Source organism: Polypterus senegalus, chromosome 11 (assembly GCF_016835505.1).
Source record: "Polypterus senegalus isolate Bchr_013 chromosome 11, ASM1683550v1, whole genome shotgun sequence".
NCBI lineage: Eukaryota > Metazoa > Chordata > Cladistia > Polypteriformes > Polypteridae > Polypterus > Polypterus senegalus.
The window spans coordinates 89,504,057-89,526,969 of NC_053164.1; the positions used below are offsets into that span (position 1 = coordinate 89,504,057).

The 22,913-nt window shown below is 36.3% G+C and overlaps 1 protein-coding gene across 1 annotated transcript in view; it reads right to left on the minus strand.

The window, feature by feature from the left end:
- ddhd2 (DDHD domain containing 2) overlaps window positions 1-22,913 on the minus strand; it is a 54,865-nt gene that overhangs the window by 5,464 nt on the left and 26,488 nt on the right. Inside the window, exons 6-16 of the mRNA XM_039769230.1 lie at window positions 21,756-21,876; window positions 21,426-21,515; window positions 21,097-21,238; window positions 19,522-19,730; window positions 18,896-18,960; window positions 18,236-18,358; window positions 16,177-16,272; window positions 9,219-9,392; window positions 7,073-7,228; window positions 3,163-3,265; window positions 1,360-1,521 (exon numbers count right to left, since the gene is read on the minus strand). Coding sequence (XP_039625164.1) covers window positions 1,360-1,521; window positions 3,163-3,265; window positions 7,073-7,228; window positions 9,219-9,392; window positions 16,177-16,272; window positions 18,236-18,358; window positions 18,896-18,960; window positions 19,522-19,730; window positions 21,097-21,238; window positions 21,426-21,515; window positions 21,756-21,876 — 1,441 coding nt within the window. The remainder of the gene's footprint in view (window positions 1-1,359; window positions 1,522-3,162; window positions 3,266-7,072; window positions 7,229-9,218; window positions 9,393-16,176; window positions 16,273-18,235; window positions 18,359-18,895; window positions 18,961-19,521; window positions 19,731-21,096; window positions 21,239-21,425; window positions 21,516-21,755; window positions 21,877-22,913) is intronic.

The following is a 22,913-nucleotide window of genomic DNA, read 5'->3' on the forward strand; positions in this document are numbered from 1 at the left end:
AATAAAGTAAGTTTTTTTGGCAAGATTTATTTGCCGTGTTTTCTGGACTTACACTTTGCCACCTCGTTTGGGATCGGATTTAAGCATTTGTACGTGAAAACCTACCTTAACAGCACACATCCAGCAGGTGTGTCAGAAATGGTGGTCTCAGCTGGCAATCTAAGATGAAACTTAAACCAAATACCCAGCTTGCGCGTATGCAAGTATAGGAGCCGCTGCAGAATTTAGCTGTGCTGTACGATCACTTCCACATACTGTGCATGAACCACTGACTCACTTTATAAAGGTGGTCCCATCTGTTTACTTGTATACTTATTGAAATATCCCACTGGTATAACCTGCTGCTCTGTCCCAGCAGCCATGGGTTACTTCTACTGTGCAATTTACCCCAAAGTTCACTGAAGCTTGGGGGGGAAAGGGTTGCACTATAACTAGTGGAGATGGATAAGCAAAGCCACCCACATGCTCACCAGGGGGAAGCAAAATATTTACATTTCAAAGAAAAAAACGCTACATTTTAAAGGTAGCTGTCAATTTAGCAGTGAAATTTTACTTTAACAGCCTATTTAATTTTACATGGCGTACCACAGGTAATTGCTGTAACCTGGGGTTCATCCTGTACATTGTAAAGGGTGAAGATAGGAGGCTGATATCAGGAAGAAAGCGTAAATTGCAAAAACTTCTTTCCAATACCTCCAAAAACTTGAGAGTCGACTGCTGAAGCCAGAAAAAGGTGTTTAAACCATCAGAAAGAGCACTAAATAACTTAACCTCGCAAGATGTCACATGTACATTTAACCAGAAACTAGTAATGCAGACCATAGGATCCCACTCAGAGAAGTCTTTTTGCTATAAAAAAATATTAAAAAAAGAAAATGTGAATTACTCAAGCTAAAAAGCAGCTGTAAAATGTAAAAGTTTAGGTCAAGTTTGACTGTAATGGGCCTATCATGTACACTAATATAATTCTGATACTGGGTTAAAAACTATTTTTAAAATAACTTTACAATGTCACAAGGCTGTAAGCCAGCGTCTTCACTATACCATATATTACTGTCTCGGAGGGCCGCAGGTTATCACAATAACCACAACGTGTGCTAAGCAGACCAGCGGTCCTGGCCTTGTCATGTTTGAGTGTATCCCCTCATATCCTGCACAGCATGCAGTGGAGTGTCTATATGCGTATGAGCAAAAACAACTCTTTACATTTGTTCACAATCAAATCGGAGTCACATCTGAATGTGTTTCTTGTCCCCCACACTTATTTAGTTCTTGTTCTATTCAGACATGGCACCATAAAAAGAGGGTTCATTCCCAGTTTCAGGTCTGTTACTACTCAATTCCAAATGCAAGCCCTACCTTCACTCTCTTGGGTGGCAGCTTCAGGTAGAGTGTCGCCATCGGCCACCGTGGGCAGTGCTGGCACAGGGATGCGAGTGAATGACTGCCAGGCAGTACGCAGCGAGCCCAGTACGTTATTCTTGAGATCTGTGCTCATACGGGTCAGGCTCTCCTTCAGCTCTGTGTAGGAAAACAAAACACAGTTCATTCCTTCAATGTCCTTTGGAGACCTCAGCAGACTGAAAAACACTACTTTAGAGTTTTAAAAGTTGTTGGTTTACCTCTAACAAAGCACTCTTTATATAATAGGTCAACATGGCACTTCATAACATACTGACAAAGCAATTCATTTTTATTTTATTTGTTTACCACCTTTTCATAGTACATCATCACAAGACACTTTAGAGCACAATAAATACAATTCAAAAATGGGAAGTACAATGGGTGAAGATTCTTGAAATATTTAACTTGTTTGAAAGTTTTACGCAACAACGCTAAAGCAGCTATGCTATTTGGAATAGTTTGGCCATTGCCTCCACCATTATATATTGTTACAGAATGAAATTTGTTTATTAATTTCGATATTTTTGATAAATCCCACGTCATTGATGTGAATCTGAAAAAAGGGAGACCACACAGAAACAGCAGCACTACTTTGACGCTGCAAAACCAAGCAAAAACTTGCATACACAAGGGGGGAGGCTGCCGTGAAAATGTGCAGGGCTTTACGCCAATTTAAATTTTTACACATTACGAAGTGTGTGTGGAAATGGATGGACGCAACATTTTTATGCACATGCACGGTTTATACTTGAGGACCCAGATGATCAGTAATTCCAATGGCTGTTCTTTTTACAAGCAATTGTAGTTCATACAAAATGACTGTAAGGTGCTGTTTCACTTTGACAGCACTTTCCAAGTACCTGCCTGCTGTCAGCAGTTCTCAAATACACACACACTGGCCCTGGTTTGCTTTTGGCTGCATGGTGGGTATCTGTCAACATTAGTGCAGAATGTCCTAAAATACAAAGAAAGCCAGACTTCCAGTGCATTACCCATACATACTGTACTGCCCTGACAGCCTCATTATGTTATACAGGAGAACTGCACACACACTACACCCGATATTTTCAATCAGACCTCAGTATGTGCAAGAGTGACATAAATCATAGTTATACTGTCCTATGACACTCCCTAGGCTGTGTTCCAGACCTGACCTGTAGCACATCTGGAGTACAGATGCAGATTACTTTGTGCTTATTCACCAGAGAAAGTTATGGGGTTTAGAAAAAAAAAAGTCTCTGAAAGCAAATTTTGAAAACGACACATTTATTACTGAGCTGTGTGAAGATAAGTCACTGCTCAGTTTCAGGAGACTTTCCAAACTATATAACGGAGTATGGCTGTTAATAAATCACTAAAATGATAAGTGAATAACGCCCTACAGGATGGCTCAGGTTTAGGGACGTCTATAACATGGCAGGCTTTACAGGTGCATGTTATACAAAACTACTTCTCAATTCAAGTTGTTCAAATTGTTAATTAGTGCGCATGCTGCCTTAGTAAAGTCAGGGTCCTTTTTTAACCATTTCAGGAGTTCAGAACTGGTCTTTCTTTGTAATTAACAAGTAGTGCACTAAATTAAATGCTGATTGCATTCACATCACACTTTAAAGCAGAATCAATCTGACTGGCACCTCTGCACACAAAAACACAAACTCAATCTTATTATTTAAAGTAGGGAGCACAATATAAGAATTTACTACAGAAATGGAAGTAAGGACACAATGACATTACAGTGAAACATGCATTTCACCTTACCAAGATGCATTCTCTTTCTGCCCTTGTGGTGTGGAATTAGCATTGGTTCAAACTCCATGTCTGGTACAATCATGGGTTCAATTCTGTAAGCTACAGGATCAAACTTGAGAGAGAAAGAGAGAAAGAAAAGAAAAACATCTGGGGAGATTAAAAAGAAGCTTGCCGTAAAGACTACTGACTTTATGAATTCCAATGAAATTTACTGAAAAGATGCTCAAAGGACATTTGAATCTTCTTTCTTTTCATTTAATTAGTGTGCTTAAAAACAAGGAAGCTGAACTCAATATGCATGCTGATGCTTGTAAACGCAGTGCTGAATGATCCAAATCTACTGATGCATTTATTTCTGTTATTCTTCTCCACGTGAGGCATTCATGTTATTCTTAGCCTAACACCAACATATTAATGTATTGTATATCACATATGGTAAATTTTAAAACTACAGAACTTTCTGTTCTATAAACCTTATGCAAAGTTTATTAACTAACTGCTCTCTTCTCTGAGCCTCTCAGATCAGAGCAATTACGAGGCACAGGAAGTCTTACTCAACTGAAATGAAGGTTCATTTGGAGGCAGTGATTTAGACTGCCCACTGCTTGAACTGCACTGGGAGGAAATGACACTCACAGAGAGGCAAATGTTCACAATACATGTCACATTTGTTTCATACTTTACATGACTTTTGATAACAAACAACGACATGGACACAAAGTGTCTTAACATCCAGTGGCATAGCTAGAGTTCGTGCCACTCGGGCGGGCCGATGCTTCAATTTGCCACCCTCCAACATATCTGAATATGTTAACCTATTTAAATAGAAAATTAAAATGACATATAGAGAAAACTTAAGATACATTTTGCATAGATGTATTCATATATAGAGAAACAGCAATAACCTTTCACATATAATTATTTACAAGCATAAACTAGACAAGACTATAGTACAGATGCACTGATAAGCCGTGTTCTAATTTTTAGTTTAATATGATTACGCTGGGAAAACCAGAACCAGTGTAGTAGTATACGAGTGATAGGTGGGGATGTTTTCTGCGCAGAGCAAGAATGCATTTGGATTGATAACGAAACTAAATTATAAATTAGTTATCTTCCCAGAAATTATTATCGGTGTAATTTTTATGTTTATTTTTGTTATTGCCTCCTAAATTTCAACTGCTGTGTCTGATGCCATCACAGAAGAACAGTCTGAAAATTATTTTTGAAGCATTTGTGGATAAAAATCCGAGATTTTTACTTTTTTCATTCATGAATGATATTTTTCTATACCCTGCTGCTTACACATGAATTGTACTGAGCCTTTTGGCCAATAATGCCGCCCCCAAAAATGTGCCGCCCGGGGCGAACCACCCCCTCCTAGCTAACATCTAGCCTGGTAGGCTGAAACAGAGCACAAGGCAGTCATTTAAAGATTAGCTGAGTTGGCAAAAGAGAAACACACCCTGGTTTGTTCTGAAAAAAAATAAAATAATTACAACAGATCTGCAGTGGTACGAACAGCAAAAAAGGGCAAAAAGTCTCTAAATCACTCAAGCCCATGTTGAGCTGGGAGGGCACTGTGGCTGCCAGTTTTTGTTTAGAATTAGTGAGTCTTTTTTCTTTACTAGCTGGCATTTTTTTCTGCATTCAGAAAAGTACACAAGTGTATGCCATACATTCATAGAAGATTTTTAAATTAATTTTGCCATAGTTTTAAATGCTTAACCCTCTTTTGTGATTTTCCTATTAATGTGCTTTTTTCTATGGATTTTGCACCCATAATTTTACTGAAATAATGGCAATTGTCAATGAGAAGGGTAGAGACCAGTACAAATGAAACCAAATTCTTAAATGTAGAAAGCAGCACAATCTTAAAAAGCAAAATTAAAAAAAACCTTTCTGTGCAGAAACACACCTAAATGCTTGTTAATTTCCAAAAAAAACAACAGCTTCAGATGCTTAATACTTGAAATGTGTTGTTAGGGTTACAATCAACCAGTAAATAAAAAAAAAATAAAATCATGAATTCAACCACCCTCTGACAACTGTAAACTGCTGAAAATTGCTTTATGCTATTTCACTCCAGTTGATTGAACAACTTTAAATCATTATTTGATTATCTTTGACGTTTAATTTTGCCAAATGGTTACATATAAAAGACCTTAGATAAGGCTGCTTCTCGTTGAATGAGGACATGTGCTAACTTATTATTACTTATTGAGGAATCAACCCGCTCCTAAATCAAGCCAATTTAGTACACTGAACGTGATCTCGAACTGGAAACGGCTGTCCAAATTGAATTTTACTAGATATCTTTTTAAATTGAGCTTTGATTAGTTTGTTGAAAAACTCAATTGGGGTAGCACAGCCAAGAGCTGACATTACTGATGAATCATTATCAACTGAATAGTCATTTCAAGTGTCCCCAGTTCCTTCAGCGTAGCCATGATTAGACGTCTATCTATCAAGTAAATCAGATTCAGTCTCTCAGGGTTTAATGCTTAACCCAACTCTCTTTTCTTTATATATCTTACCATTTACCATTAGATGACATGTTTGGGAAATCCAATCTTTATGTTTAGTTGCCTTTTTTCTTTTAAACCAATTACTACTTCTTCAATTACATTATTAAACAACAACTTTATTAATGTAAAACAGCGGCTAAATGATAGTTATTTGGGTTTAAATTTAGTGGGTAGTCAGACAAGTCCATTTGAAATTTAGGTGTTATATTTCACTTGGACAATTTGACAAATCGTGGAAATTCAGTTCTGTAATTCCTAGACTCTACTTTAGCTGGCTTTAAATACTATAAACTAAGGTGTTTGTTTAAACTGCATCTTTTTAAAAAGCAAGGTTAATCATTTATCTCCAACAGAATTGACTATGGTAATGCTTTAAGGCCAGGCTATTTATATCATTCAGTTTCTGTTTTAGAGTGTACAAATAATTCACTGGCTTCAAATAAACTTTAAAGTGGATCCTAAAATGCTCTTGTCACATATAAAGATGTAAATGGTTTACCTTGCCTTACAGAACTTACTATTCTCTATACTCCAATGTGTACATTGCAATCTCAAGATGCAGGCCTCCTTAAAATTCTGAACACAAGATGAACTTGCATTTGAAATGCAGCAAGTAGCTATAGGAAGTCAAGAACAATCTATGTCGTAATATAAGGGGAGCTTCATTGGTCTCGGCATTTAAATGAGGGCTGAAGACTTCTTATTTTAGCATATCACACTCTTGTTGGGAGTTGCTGCTGATGTAGTTCTGCAATGCTCTCTTATATCGCTTTGTAATTAACATAGGAACTGTTTGTTTTGCCATTACTAAGTCTTTTTAATTTCTCTGCCTTTCAGTGAATGTGTCATCACATACGATGGAACCATTTTCAGACATTTTCTATCCAAATGAAGTTGTGCTCATCTGCTTATGGAATGATCCTTTTCAAAATGTAACTGACCTAGGACAGTGGGGATTTGGGCTTTATACTACCCACTGCATACATATTTGTATATATTGTTTAATAACCCTGTACATATATTTCAACTTTGTATTTTGCACTTTTTTTCCTTTTAATGCTGTATTTGAAATTACTGTGTAGTGTATTGGGCTAATAGGTGAGTTGAACCATCAGCCCCTAATCAGGTACGATACACATGTCGGTCAGTCACAGGGCTATAAAGATGTGTATCGCCTCCTAGAGAATGTGCATTTCAGGATTTGAGGCTTATTGCTCAGCTTACCTCCTTCTGCATTCCATATGTTTATAGGTTAGTCTGCACAACTGAATGACTAACATTATTTACTACTCATTTAAGGACTTTCACATCAATTATTTTGTTAATAGACACACTGTTTTGTTTAAATGTTGTTGATTTTATTAATGGTCTTTCAAGCCCAAGACACTTACCGGGTGATAGATATTGAAAAAATTTTTGCATGTTGGGAAGCTGTAGTTCGGGTCTATTCTCTTGAGTCCCCGCACTGTAAGGAACATGCCGATTGGAGAGCCAAATGCAAAGAATGTTACGGGTTCAAAGGCTAACTGTGGGTAATTGATGGAAACCTAGAAGAAAAACACAAAGTAGGTCAAGTGAAAACATAAATTAAAATACTGATGATAATCTCCAAGTTGACCCAAATTTCTATAACGCTGAAATAACATACTGTGACAATCACTGAGGCAAAAAAATAATTTGGCTGAAATTATAGGTGAAAACATTGCACTTGACAGTTTGTGCAGGTAACGTAATTTGCAACATTCATTTGTTTCTAATTACAACTATTTTTGTAGACAATTATACTATATTAAACATTACCCTGGCACAAGAGGAGAGGTCATCCATGTATACAAATAACACAAACCCAATGACCAAGTGACCATTTCAAATCAATTGCTTTAATACAAGTCAAATGTTTAGAACTTCCCCTGAAGTTTCTCCTTATTCTAGGAAGCGGCTGTGGTTAAAAGAGCTCTTAAAGGAATGACAACACACACAAGTGACAAAGCAAGGGAAGCTTCGGTTTATGTAAAAACATCTGCTGTTAGGGCTGGGCAGTATAGTGATACCAACAAGAAGATGCTACCACCAAAACAATATTACTTATGTTGGTAAAAGCTCTCCCCCACTTTGTACTCTAATGACATGTCACCTCAACCCTCTCTCATGCAAAACAAAAGCAGCTTTCTGGGCATGAGAAAACAAGAGCCATTACACTGAACCTTAGTTAGGCAGGAACGATTTATACACATATGAAGATGAAGTTGGTATATAATAAGACACCATGTCATGCAATATGTAGTCAAAAAAATAAATGCATAAAAAAAAAGAATGAGAGAAAGAGAGAGTGGATATGTCAAGCATACTTGAGGCTAAAGTGATTTCCCAAAGCAGCAGTCTTAACAGAAGCATTATCTAATATCACTTCATATGTAAAAGATTCACGCTAATGAAGGACCCTAACTGATACAATTACTTCATAGCAAAGGACACAACCATTTGAGCAACTTCAGCTAGCTTATTACTGTATAATCAATTAATAAACATTTTTTTATCATAAAATGTATATTTTTTAGCATATTTTTCATTTATAAAAAAGATATATAGATATAGTTTGCATTTTATAAATATTTAAAGTCTTCAAAGTTTTCAAAGTTAACGTGAACTTTATTGTCATCTCAACCATATACAAGTATACAGATAGACAAAATTGCGAAGCTCAGGGTCCACAGTGTAACAACATGAAGTGCAAATAATAAATTAAAAATAGAATTAAAATTAAAATTTAAACACAGACAAGACAAGACATTGTGCAAAGACAAGACAAAGAAGTAGCAGCAATATTGACGTGTAGTTAGCAATATGAACACTGATGCAATGTATGGTGTTTGTAATCTAGATACATAAATATAGTCAATATATATGTAATATAATAAATAAATAACAAATAATAGATATAGATAATACAGAAATTATCAGTGCATGATAATAGTTGTTTAAGACATGTGTAAACAATGGCAGGTCAGAATGTTTCACAGCAGAAGGATATCAAGAGTGTCAAAATACTTAAAGGTGTATTTAAAGATTTTAAAGGTGTATTGTGTCATATGTTATAATGTAAGCAATAACAAAAATCATAGATATACAGTATTCACTACTGCAAAACCTGCAAGTGTCAGATCAACTATATATGTTAGAATGTTTCATAACTGTTAAATAAGCACCACTCATTCTTTAAATTTCTTTGAGGTAAAATTATCTGTAAGACATTTAGATGAGGTGTGCCCAGGTTTAATAGTTTTGCATCTTTAAAACAATCTTTACACGGATCATATAATGCACATGTTTAGATATCCAAGAGCCAAGACAAGTAAACACAAAAAAGTAGTTATTTTTGAACCAGGATTGTTTAAAAATAATCATTAATTTAAATGGTAGATTATTGCAATTTGAGGTCATATCTCCCACCCCAATCTGCTATGGTCTACTGAGAGACAAAGGCCTGTGCCCTTAACTCATTTCTGGTGGGATTTTCTCCATATGACTTTGATTTACCTGTCCAATGCCCACATCGAAGTACTCATAATCAACAGGACTGACACTGCTCATTGACAGGGTCCGAGTGACAGGCTGTACACCAGCATTGATAGTTTGGGTCTCTGTTGTGTCCAGAACAGTTCTGAGGTGCTGACCGCCAGATGAAGGCTGCTGCTCCGCAGAAAAGCACTCCTATTTAGAAACAACAAAAATAACCATTTTAACTTTCACTTCTTTTATACAGAGTGTTAAGTCTGATGGTCTATAAAGAGTAAACTTTACTCCTTTGACATACTGGTAATGGAGTCAACAGGAGGAACCTGAAGTCATCCATCGGTTTTTGAAACCTCCTTTTTCATTTCATTTCCCAGTTAATGCAACATTCATGTCTTTGTTTGTGAGGAGAGAACAAACTTTGCATCGATACAGATAAGTAACCACCCAGATGAACTCATATTTTATAAAACAATACACTGCAATTGAAACATTCTTTAGAAAGGAGTTGCCTGCTAAATATAATAAGCAAACTGCGTTACAAAAGAGCTTTCTCAATGAGCTAAAAATAACATCCTGGCATACTGATGTAAAGTGTAGAAGCCTTCATTTCTTGCTCTAAAAGTATTAACTGCATTCTTATACAAAGCTAGAACATACAGCATGGGTCTTGTTGTCACTACAAAAATCCAAGGAATAAACCAGAACAAGGAAAAAGCCATATAATTTTGATAGTAACCTGGAATTTTATCAGTCTATACAGAGAGGGAGCTCATGGGAACCTAGGAATGAAGTCAGCCAAGAACAACATAAGAATGGTGGCACTAGAGCAAACAAAATGGAGAGTTACCAACATAACATAACGCAAAGATCAGATGCTTTTTTATAGTAAATGACTAATACCAGTAGGCCAAAAAGATAGCAGGGGAATCGGGGGCAAAGCAAGGTGTAGGGTATAGTTTGATGGAACAATGGCCAATGACTTTCAAATGGCTTCACGGAAGTGCTGGGAAACCATTTCAATCTCAGGAAGGGTATTGTTAACAAGGGTATGGAAAAAGGTGACCTCAACTGGGGATCTTTAAGAGGTGGAAGAAACATTTTGATAAACTCCTAAACTCAGTGCATAGGCCATCAAAGCTTTGGTTGGGGTTCAGTCCTTCATTGTAGTCGGGTTAGAGGTCACTGTGAGACTGACCAGTGAAACAATGCGGTCTGCAGCTTTCCTAAGGTCATGCATGAGCTTTGGGTACTGACTGGAAAAAAAAACTGAAAACTCATTTTCCATGACAGGGTTTGAAGATGAAGTGGATGGATGGATGGATGGATGGATGGGATAGATAGATAGATAGATACTTTATTAATCCCAAGGGGAAATTCACATAATCCAGCAGCAGTATACTGATACAAAGAAACAATATTAAATTAAATAGTAATAAAAATGAAAAAAATTAAAATAAAATTAATGATAGCATTTACTCCCCCGGGTGGAATTGAAGAGTCGCATAGTGTGTGGGAGGAACGATCTCCTCAGTCTGTCAGTGGAGCAGGACAGTGACAAAAGTCTGTCACTGAAGCTACTCCTCTGTCTGGAGATGACACTGTTAAGTGGATGCAGTGGATTATTCATGATTGACAGGAGTTTGCTTAGTGCCCGTCTCTCTGCCACAGATGTTAAACTGTCCAACTTTAATCCTACAATAGAGCCTGCCTTCTTAACAAGTTTGTCCAGGCGTGAGGCGTCTTTCATCTTTATGCTGCCACCCCAGCACACCACCGCGTAGAAGAGGGCACTTGCCACAACCGTCTGGTAGAACATCTACAGCATCTTACTGCAGATGTTGAAGGATGCCAACCTTCTCAGAAAGTATAGTCTGCTCTGACCTTTCTTACATAGAGCATCAGTATTGGCAGTCCAGTCCAATTTGTCATCCAGCTGCACTCCCAGATATTTAAAGGTCTGCACCCTCTGCACACATTCACCTCTGATGATAACAGGGTCCATGAGGGGCCTAGGCCTCCTAAAATCCACCACCAGCTCCTTGGTTTTGCTGGTGTTAAGATGTAAGTGGTTTGAGTCGCACCATTTAACAAAGTCTTTGATTAACTTTCTGTACTCCTCCTTCTGCCCACACCTGATGCAGCCCACAATAGCAGTGTCATCAGCAAACTTTTGCACGTGGCAGGACTCCGAGTCATATTGGAAGTGGTTTAGGCATACAGCCTGGATATTCTATGGATGCATCCACTGGAAGACATACAAGGAATAGACAATGAGGAATGTCCAAGGGACAAACCCAGAACATGCTGGGAGTGTCTGGGTATTCCCAATGAAGGGATGGAGAAATTTGATGGGGATGGGAAGGACTTATCAACCCATCACAGCATGTTTTTACTATAATTGTCACCAACAGAAGTGTAATAAAAATAATGAAGATGATGATGGAATTATATATCCACCTTAAGTATAATCAACATTTTTTCTAACAAATTACCAGGATCAGGTAACTTTTATTCTCAAGTGCTTAAGAAGGTTAGTGAGTACATATGTAAATCCTTGACACATATTTTTCAAAAGTCACTGCACACTTGGGTAAGGCTTAAGAACTAGAAAATAACAGATATTACCCCATTTATATAAAAAAACTCTCTAATGTTGTACAGTTTTGATTTAACTGATTATGTGACTAGAACCTGGGAAGCTACAAGTGCACATTAGGAATCAACATTGGATCGGATGCTTGTCCATCACTGTGCACATTCACACATGCACACTGTCACACACGTGAGATTAGGAGGCAGCTAAAAGGCTTAAGTAACAGTAATATTATGCCAGACCAGGGGGTGGCAGAGTGTGCTGACTGTCTCTCTCGGTCTCTTGCAGACCATTCTCGGGAAATCCCATCAGGTTCCGGCACCAGTAATGATGTCACTTCCGGTCCCCGAAGACATTACTTCCGGTTCCACTTGGATGACCTCATTTCCTCTCCCAACCTTTAAAACCGCCATCTTACCTCCACTTGATCAGTTCTGTTTTGGACTCTGTTTTGTAAACATTGCAAACCTTTTTTCAAACCTTTTGCAGCCAGGAACATACTGTATTATACGGGTGGCTGCCCCAAACCTTTGTGACTGACTGGAGTTGATTTTGTTACAACACACACACCCACACATTTACCAGGCAATTCAACTGCTATGTTTCTGGACTGTAGAAGGAAACTAAAGTAATCACTAAAAAGCAAAATGAAAGTGCAAAAACCACAATGTCAGCACCACAGTTAAGAAACAAGTCAAAGGATAAGCAATGTCAGACTGCAATTCTTACCTTGCTGTCCTATTTTTTTTATAAAATGAGGTACTCATCTAAAATATTTCTCTCTATTATAATAAAAAAAAAATCTTGGGAAGAGAGACAAGACGTGACTTTTTCAGGGAGATACTTTCACGTCCCAAGACACGAGACTTTGTGCCAAGAGATTTAACCACACCCGGGGCCGGAAATAAAAGACAAAGTAGGACAGTAAGTAAGAATTAAAAAATGTCGGTGCAGTACACATGTAGAGAGCAGGTTAGAGATAATGGAAGTACGAAAATTTGAAAGCATCAAAAAAATAACAGTAAAGATCGCATTAGCACAAACAAACAGAAATTATTACTCATTGAATTAACGGAACAGCGAAAAGAGATTGAATATATTGTTCGGATTTAAACTTTAAGTCAGAGATTTGTAGATCGTCTAATTCGTGTTGCCATCTGGGAAAAGTAGTGTTTCTTCTCAATGAAGAGGCGTATCTGTGAGAATTAAAAGATTTGTTCTTTGGTGAAAGTGAAATCCAGATACGCATGTGGCAGAGATGTGAAGTTTCTGGCACGTAGTGCAGGCCGGGGGGGTTGGCAAGCGAAGCGAGCAGGGGCAAAGCCCCCCTAGTACTTACATTAAAATGAAAAATTTGATTTGTCAGCCATAATTATATTATATTCTTCAAATGAAAAAGTCTATTAGATACATCATTGTCAGTAATTGAAAATATTTCTGCCATATAGTTGATTTCAGCTTTGTACTGGGTTATCGTTTTTATGGGGATGATACTCAGATATATTTCAGTGTTAAAAGTGGAAGCTCCTTTGAGCTTTCTCAGTTCAGAACTTGCCTCAGTGAAATTAAAACCTAGATGGAATTTAGCTCTTTAAAACTAAACTGTAACAAATCCAAACTCCTTCTAACTGGTACTAAAGTTCAGTGTAAGAAAATTAACTCCTTTTCAATCACTCCTGGCGATGATGTCATCACATCTTCTTCTGCTAGGAATCTTGGTGTCACTTTTGATTTCACCCTTTCTTGTTCTACTCACATAAATCACATTAAAACCTTTCTTACTTACACCCCTGTAACATATCCTGAATTTGCTCATTCCTTTCTTTTTCTGATACTATAAGACTTGTCCATGCTTTTATTACATCATGCATCATTTACTGTAATGCCCTACTGTCAGGTGCTCCTTCTAATCTATTATGACAGTTCTAGGTGGTTCAAAACTCAGCTGCAAGAGCCCTTACAACAGCAAGTGAATAAAACTCATTCTGCTTCACCTTCACTAGTCCCCTGTGTCTATCAGGATTGAATATAAAATTCTACTAATAACTTAAAAGCTATAATGGCCTTGCACAAGACTACATCAATAACCTCCAGCATCACTATGCTTCTGTCCGCCCACTGAGGTCCATTAATTCTGATTCTCATTGTTTCCCAAACTAACCTGTACTCTATGGGTGATACAGCCTTCAGATCTATTGTTCTTAAATTTTGGAAAAATCTCCCTAAATTAATGAGATCAGCTGACTTGGTTCAGTCTGTCGAAAAACAAATTAAAAAATTCATTTATTCAGAAAGGCATTTAACTTACCATCACATTCCGACCATTGTTGCAGTTTACTCTCTTTATCCAGATGCCCAGGATGATTTGTTTCTATATCACAAATTATGTTACTTAATAATAATAATAATAATAATAGTAGTAGTAATTCTTTACATTTATATAGTGCTTTCCTCACTACTCAAAGCGCTCTCCATGCAGTGAGAACCCAAGATGTTGAACCCTTGTGTCATGGCTTTCCAGTAGTATTTGAATTTTTCCATTTTATTATGGTTTGTCTCTTATTCTATTTCAAAGCTTTGTATGTACTGTATTTACCTCTATTTAGTGTTTTATGTGGATATAATCATTTGTATTCAGTATTGTCATATGTCCTGTTGTTCATTCTGAATTTCTGTGTAGCAATTTGAGGGAAATTTGAGCAATTGTTGGGAAAGGTGGTATATAAATTTGTTACTACTGTATTATATAGATTTGGAGCATGATAGTTTGCACCTACACACTTAATTGCAGTGGCTTTCAAGGGGAAGGGTGTTAAAGCAATTGACTTAGCTTAGAAATTGAATTTTGGTGTTTGGCATCAATGTGAAGTAATTGTGCAGCCAGCAGAAAATGTGTCTTCTTGCCCAAGAATCAGATCATTTTTGGAAGGCTGAACAAACTGAATGTTAGCATGAAAGGCTTTGAGGAGCGCTTTGCCTCATAATTTCCTGAATTAGATATGTTGAAGTTTGACTAAGCTAGAGATCCATTGCAATGTGGCGTGGTCAGTGAAGAACTTACTTCCCAGAGCTGTGAATGTCATGTGACAAGACACTGGTAAGACTCCCCCTAGGTGTCACTGCAGGAAATTTTGCTTGGCATGATTGAGGACTATGCAGAACTGTCATTATGCCCCCTAAAACTAGAATTTCTCTTTCCAAGCACTTGTATATGTGAAGCAGTATTCACTGCCTTTGTGTGCATCAAGTCCAACAGTATAGGCTGGATGTAAAACCAGAGATGACATGCGCATTTTTAACTATATTACCTAATTACAAGCTGCAGCGCAATGCATAAGCCCAGCCTTCATTAGACAAGGTGAGTGAAAATGAATAGGTGCATAAAGCAATCTAATTTCTCTTATTGAATTATTCAGGTAGCGAAGTGCTGACAACAGAAATTGAGCTAAATTACATAAATAATGGACACCTGAAAAATGCTATTGTAAAATGTTTTGTTATTATCTCTCCCGATTACAAATTATGGAAATAGTTTAAAAACAATATGTTTAGATGTAAATATAATGTAGATCATATTTTGTATTGTATTTGTAATATAGAACTGTAAGTTAAAATACATTATTGTGGACAAGTGTATTCTGGCTCAGATCATGAATCCCACATGATTTTCCTATCCACAATACATATATCAGTTTAACTGGACAGCTCTGCACTACTTAATAGGGTTGTGAAATTTTGGGATGACTAGCCAAAAAAAAAAGTTGCTTAGAACAGGGATTCTCACTTACACTGGTACGGATACACCACAGGGCTCTACTCCCTGTGTTGAATGCTAATTATTGTTTTATTAGCAATAGGACTGCTTCTCTCTTTTAAAAAGGGTTCATGTGAGAAAAATGGATGAATAGAAAGAACATTTTTAACTAATTCTTTATTATATAGCCATTGGTAATTTGTCTATGTATGTCTGTGCAGTGATTGTGGCATTATATTTTCTTATTTGGCTCTTGGATTAAAAAGTTTAAAAATCCTTAAACTACTGTATAACGCCCTGAAAGGATCCCATCCAATTCTTGAGTGAAAAAAAAAAAAAATCAGACAAACTCTACATTTTAGAAGTTTTTGGCCAAATTGTTGCAGTTTATGGGTTCTGTTAATTTCAAATGTTCATTTTAGTTTCTCTTTTTAAGAATTCTTCCTAGCAGGCATTATAAAAACGAAAATGTCAGAACTGAAAATGTAATAAGGTATTATAAAAGCAAATAAACTTTCCATTTTTCAAAAGATAAGAAAATATGACAAGCACATCAGGAATTTGTTTGTTTTTCCTGTAGGAAACATATTTATTTCCATCCTCACAAGCATTTTGCCCTTCCCTCCAAGTACCTGCTGCATTGCTTGCTTCTTCACAAAGCTCATTATCTTTTTCCGAGGTCCCAAAGGAATGCCAATCTCTTTTAAGTCATTTTCTGTACACAGGGCCTGCAAGAGAAAGCAAGATTGTGGATTGAGATATCAAAAAGTTAACACAGCACATCACTGCCAAAGACATAAAATATTTTTATAATATCATGGAAATTATTTCCAGGATGTCAGTAAATAAGTTTTCTTGTTGCTGCTGAAATCAAATTTCTTCACAAAGATTATGCTCACCTGTGAGAGTGGCAGCCTCCCTTTTTGGTCCATCTATTCACTGCATGGACATTATGTGATTAAAATAAATTTGTGCTATCATCACACAAACTAATAAGGATAAACAGACTGTAAGAACAACAGCAGCAGGACTTTTTCTAACATGCTGCTAAGTGGTTTTTTTTTCAGTGTGATATTGCGTGTTAATCTTTCCCAACATACAAGACTATACAAAAGTACTGGGAAGAATAAAAATATATGCAAAGCATTAAGGCACTTTGAGAATATAAATTAATCTATTTTAAAGAAATAACACTGTAAAAAATGGAGGTGGCTTTTTATCACAAATTCACAGATCAATAATATGTTAATTTTGATGTGCTTATGCCTACTGTTACTTTGTGACTAATGACAAAAAAATTGTGCTTCTACAACAGAAATTATGCATAACTGCTGTAGCGTTCCCATCTTTGGTGTCTGAACCAGAAACTAAACAGCAACTAAACACAACATCACAAAAGATTGATAGAAGATAGTGCCTTGCTCCAATTTTATTTCGATTTTATAAAGTTAAGAGTGAAACTGGAAAGAAGCAAATTACAAACAATTACTGATTTCCAATAAACTTCACTATATATATATATTTATCCAATTAACTTAAAATAACATTTGCAGGTTTTGTTTCAATGGGACTAACAAAACAAACTATTCGTGAAGCATGCTGTCTAATCACTGACTTCCTTTATTTCTATTTCCTCTTCTTTGCCACTATTTACATGAATATTCATAAGTCTGTGTTACTATTCCTCTGAATAACAAACAGCTACTCTGCAAGGCAGAACAACTGCTCATTTGCTGTGCAAGTTACAAAGATAGCTGGTCTAGTGTGAAATTTGATCTGACAGCATTTCTTCTGAGATGCATATTTTACAAAATAACTACATTAAGGCACTGGCAAACTGTGTCAAATTACTTTTCTTAAGTGGGAAAGCCTCTGGATTATGTGTTGCATAATTGCACACCACTAATACATATTTATGGCCACTTTTACTCCTCTCCAGTGGGCCCACATTATTGTGGCTACATTAGTCATTGATCACAGGTTGTGGGACTAATGGAGCTCAGCCACCTATATTAACAATACCAGTATACCGACATTCTGGGCATCTTTTGAAGGGGTCAACAACATCCTTACCCAGGCCTAAAATATCTCTTGACACCAAACTTCATAAAAAAATGTAATATTTAAATTTTCTCACTTCTCTTTTTTAAAAGAGGAATTAGGTGCCTTCAGGCTTCATACAAGACATTCAAAGAGAAAAATTAATTAAATTGCATTTTGACAGCTATGTTATTGTTTGCCTTGAAATAAAAAAGCTAGGGATTGAAACTTGGCTGCCATAGTCCATACAATCACAGAGAATATGCAGCTGAAGATAAAACTGTATACACAGATCTGGCTTGACATGCTCATGAAAACCTACTTCTCAGGTGCCACATTAGCTATTTGCTTTCATTTAAATTCTATTTTTAATCTTTGGACAATTCATGAAAATGACCAAGCTCCTTTCATATTTTACTCTCTTATTTACTTATGGTGTATTTTGGAATTCAGAATATTCAGAACATTCATGTACCATCCTAAAATGCTAATGTGCTTTTCTTGCTTTACTGGAGGAGGAGTTTGCTTGTGGAGAAAATGTTATTTTTCCAAGGATGCTAATTATACGGTGCTTTTCTTTGCTGCAGGCATTGTAAAATTAAAAAAAAAAATTAATAAAAATCACACAACTCATTTCATGTTACAGCTTACCAAAGATTCCATGTCAAGTTGTTCCTTCTGTATTACTGAAGTGTATTCAGACAAACCAATACTTTGAAGGGCCTCCTCGAGATTATGAACGTTCTCCTTAATGGAAATGCCTGCCACATTTACCTACAACAACAAAATTTCAACACTTCATTAAGAATAAGGCGATTTTAATTCAGTTTTTTTTATTAAATAATGCTTTGAAACCACATTTTTCAAGATAAAGCAATATGAGTAATTCATTTATTTTACACAATAGCACATCTATGCCACTGAAAGAAATGCTCAGTTCTTCATTGACGGTTATGTCTGTAATATATTTACATTTATTTCTTCAAAGTGTTCTATACATACCAGTCAGGGCCATCTTAAAATATAGGCACGCTGGGCAGTTTCCCAGGGGCTCCATGAGCATAGGGGCCCCATGCTAATCTTTGTAAGTTGTGACTTGCTGAGTGGTTGTGTAGGTAGGGGCCCCACTGCACTGCTTTGCCCAGGGGCCTATAAAGCTGTTAAGACGGCCCTGATACCAGTAATTTATTCTTTTTATTAAAACATATATCTCAAAGCAAATGGAAAACTAAATTGAGGAATAAGGTAAAATTGGTAACTACTACTAGCAAACTTCCATTAACTTTCTACTAGTAACCTAACCCTTCCTACCTGAGGATTTTTGTGACTTTCTGCATTCTTCTGATTGGTGAGAAGGTCAAAGAGTATGAGAGAACCTGAAGAAAGAAAAGGAAAAACTTGAGGTTTTAAAATCTTTCATAACTGGAAAAGAAGCAGTTTACATAGCTTGTTCAAGGTCACAATGATCTAATGCTGGGGACTGTAACAGTCCAAATCCTTAGCCATAAACCAAACTACAAGCATATACAGGAAGAAGAATCCATATGAGCCGACAGAAAATTCAAATCTGCTGAGGCAAAAATGTCTGCTTCATACAAGATACTAATGAACAAATCTGTAAAAAAACATTTTGGTTTAGACTAAAATAGGGGTGAGAAGAGGGTCCCATGGAATATGGGGGGAGCAGATGCTTGAATATCAGGTATTGCCTGTCTGGAATCTTCATATTCTCACTTCCTTTGCAATGCTTTACTGTCAGACTGAAATTGTATACTCACTGTATGACTCCTGGCTGCTGAAATGTTCATTCACACCATATCAATTGCTGCCTGTTTATTTGCTGTACACACTATGTTCAGCTCAAAAAGGCTACAAGATACTAATTATTTACACATATATGCAACCTATCAAATGCACTATATCAATTTTGAACTGACCTAGGCTGTGGCCTGCCACGGAAACACCACCACTGAATCCAGGATTTCTCTGAAGGAAAAGTCTGTACAGTCGATCAATCTCTGAGGATACCGTATCCACAATTGTCTGACAGTAGGTGGGGCTGTTGTAAAAGAACAAGTCTAGAAGTGTATCGTTTGTGAAGTGTCTGAGTCTACTGATGCTGGGCAATGTAATTCTCTGAATATCCCTAAAAAAAAAAAAAAAAGTAGCAAGCAATTAGTTAAACATTCCATGACTGAGCATTGTTAACTTATATTTTGTCATACCTTATTAAGTCTCTGATATTCATTTTTATGGCCAGGAATGTATGGGCGCCAAGTACATGGAGTTAGGACAGATTACAAAGGATTTAAACATTTGAATTGGTAAACAAACTTCTGAAAAAGATATAGTTTTCACTAAAGACAATTGCTTGATCAACATATCAAGTGAAATAGCTTTCTGTAATATAAAACCCTAAGCAGTCTTAACACTGCAAGAAGAGGCGTTGTCTTTACATTAGCAGAGTTCATTCCGATACACATTTTAATTCTGTTTCTAATTAGCTTGGCGGTGTCACTGCTTGCACAGCCTATTGCGCCTAGGATTTTGTAAAGCTCAAGTAATATTATTAACTATCGCGGATACAACTTTGGATAAATACATTTTACATAGGCTCGCGAAAAAAAGAGTGAAAATGATGCACATGGTTTGCAAAGTCGTAGGGATTAGCTGCAGCAAACTGACTTTGCAACACGTGGCTTCAACCGATTGCATGTGAAGTTGGCTTTTGCAGTTCTCATCAGGAAATGACAAGAGGTTTGTGCTGCCATGCATCTCTTCTTACAGACAATATAAGCTCTCAGAGTCATTGGATTTTCAAGGAGTAGAAACGCCATGGATTATCCCACAGGGTTTTTGAAAATAAGCTGACATTTTAGGGCTTGAATAGAACCACAAACCAGACGTTACATATTTTAAATTGAGTGTTTCTATTTTACTGGTACTTTATATGCTCAATTACAGAACTTTTTTTTTTAATTTTTAGTATGTTACTAGTGAGGAAAAAACACAATACAGACTATTATAAAAAAAAGGGGTCAAATGCATTTAATAACTGAGGTAAGCAATTGAATCTATTAATATATCTTACTCTTTACTATTTTACAATGTACATACAAAACAGTGTTATGGCCAATATCGACATTCACAAGGTGGTGGATTAAAAGCTCTAGTAAGCGAGGACATGAGCACATTGTAATTGATCCAAGAAGTTCTTTAAGACCAGCATTTTTTTCTAACCTCTTCTTTGTAATATATTTTGTAATATATTTTGCATGGTATACTGCCCCGTTACATTTTAGTTTGATGTGTAGTACAGATGTAATTCTCTTTAGACAAAGTGTTGAGACAAGCTGTGCATTATAAAGATACCTTTTTTTCCACTATTGTAGCATAGTACAGTCTACACTCTGACTGCATTTTCTGTTGAGAAATGTAAGTTACACATTAAGTGACAAACCAATTTAGTGTGCTACAAAATAAATTAAAGAGGGCCAATGCTGCTGACATACTTATCAACTCCTGTGGCATCTCCATGGAGGGCACTGTGCCAATTAACCGGTAAGAACTCCACTCTTCCAATCTCCTGCTGGTCATTGTCTTTTCGGAAGTGAGTCCGCAGCAGGCATAGTGAAACACTCCTAAAATCATTCACTATAAAGGAAAGAACAGCAGAGCTTCAGAAAAGGAAAAGAAGTATCAATTTAAAAGGGTGTACTGGCAAGATAATCTGCCAAAAAATGTAACAATAGAAGTATTAACCCTTGCTGCAATAAGAAAATGTATTCTTTATAATAAAAGAATATCAGCTGGTACTTTTAATTCTTAGAAGGTCACATACCACACTGAATGATGCTTCTAAAACGAAGATCACATGCTGGTCCAATCCCATGAACCATAAACACCAAGTGGTCCACCTTTTCTGGTTCTCCTTTACAAACAAAACACAGCAAATTATTTTAATCATTCTGTATTAATAATGAAAAAAAGACTAAAACGTTTTAGTATGAGTCAAGAACTGGATCTTGTAGTTGCATCACCAGTTTTATTTTTTCAAAAAAAGAGTGTTATTGTGGTTACTTATTATTACAGTTCACAAATACTAATAGACAATTGTTTTCTTTTTTGAAGGATCTTCATTATCAAGAATGGCAAAGAACAAACACAATACCTTCAGGAATCTCCACAGTAATATTCTCAACTCCTCTTTTCACTGTTCTGGGGCGACTCTGCTCTATTGGAGATGAGCCCCATTCATCTTGAAACCCCATGGGCTGATACTGCATGATGAGCTGTGAAAACAATTTTAGGGCTAAATGCACAAAATCATGTCTCAACTCTTCAAATCTGGTGATTAAAGGGTAGCGCAACATTTTCCTCATAAAATAAGACATTTATTCTGTCAATGACTCTTCCTTGGTCTGACTGGTGATGGGAGACAGAAAGGTTGATTTATTTAGCCTTCTAAGAAGCTTAAAACTGCTTATAATGAAAAACCAACAAACCAAAGACAACACAAATGAATACAAAAAATGTGTTCATGCTGAACGATAGGTAAGAAAGCCAACCTAAAGTGATGTAATCAATGGAATATCGTCAAATTGTAATTGAAACTACAATGTTTATAAATGATAAAGAATCATACATCGATCAGTCAAAACTCTAAAACCACCTGCCGAATATTGTGGAGGTCCCCCTAGTGCTGACGTCAGCAAAGAGATACTTTAGGTCCTGCAATAAATATTATATATATATATATAAACATAAATAAATAAATACTGTATATATTTTACACACACACATATTATAAACTTGTTTTGGATTGTTTATTAATAAGTAATAAACTTCACTTAACCAAAATATTTGTTAACACTGCACAGTGCAGGTATATTTATTTATTTTTGTACTTTGTTGGTCATAATGTCTCTACCTGGTAGACGTCCATGCTCTAAGATAAAGTAAAACGGCTCTGCTATTAAACAAACATATTGTGGAGTTGACTCATTGTTGGCAGTTCAACTAGTCATTTTAATAACCATCACGGTATGGAAAACAGTACAAAAACTGGATTATGGACATGGGTGTCATTAATTTACTCAGTTGGTGGCTGTGGATCTTTGTTGTTTTATTTAAAAGCAGGCAGAGATGTTATGACATTTTTACCACAGAATCACAATACAATGCATTTTAACCTCAGATTCAAGTTTCACTTTTATGAAGTCAATCTTTAAACAAATCATTGTTTACAATAAAGAGTCTCAGTTAACAAAACTATGTTACCTAATCGCAGGAGTGCCCACAGTTTTATAGTTTGACCTGCTTTTGCATC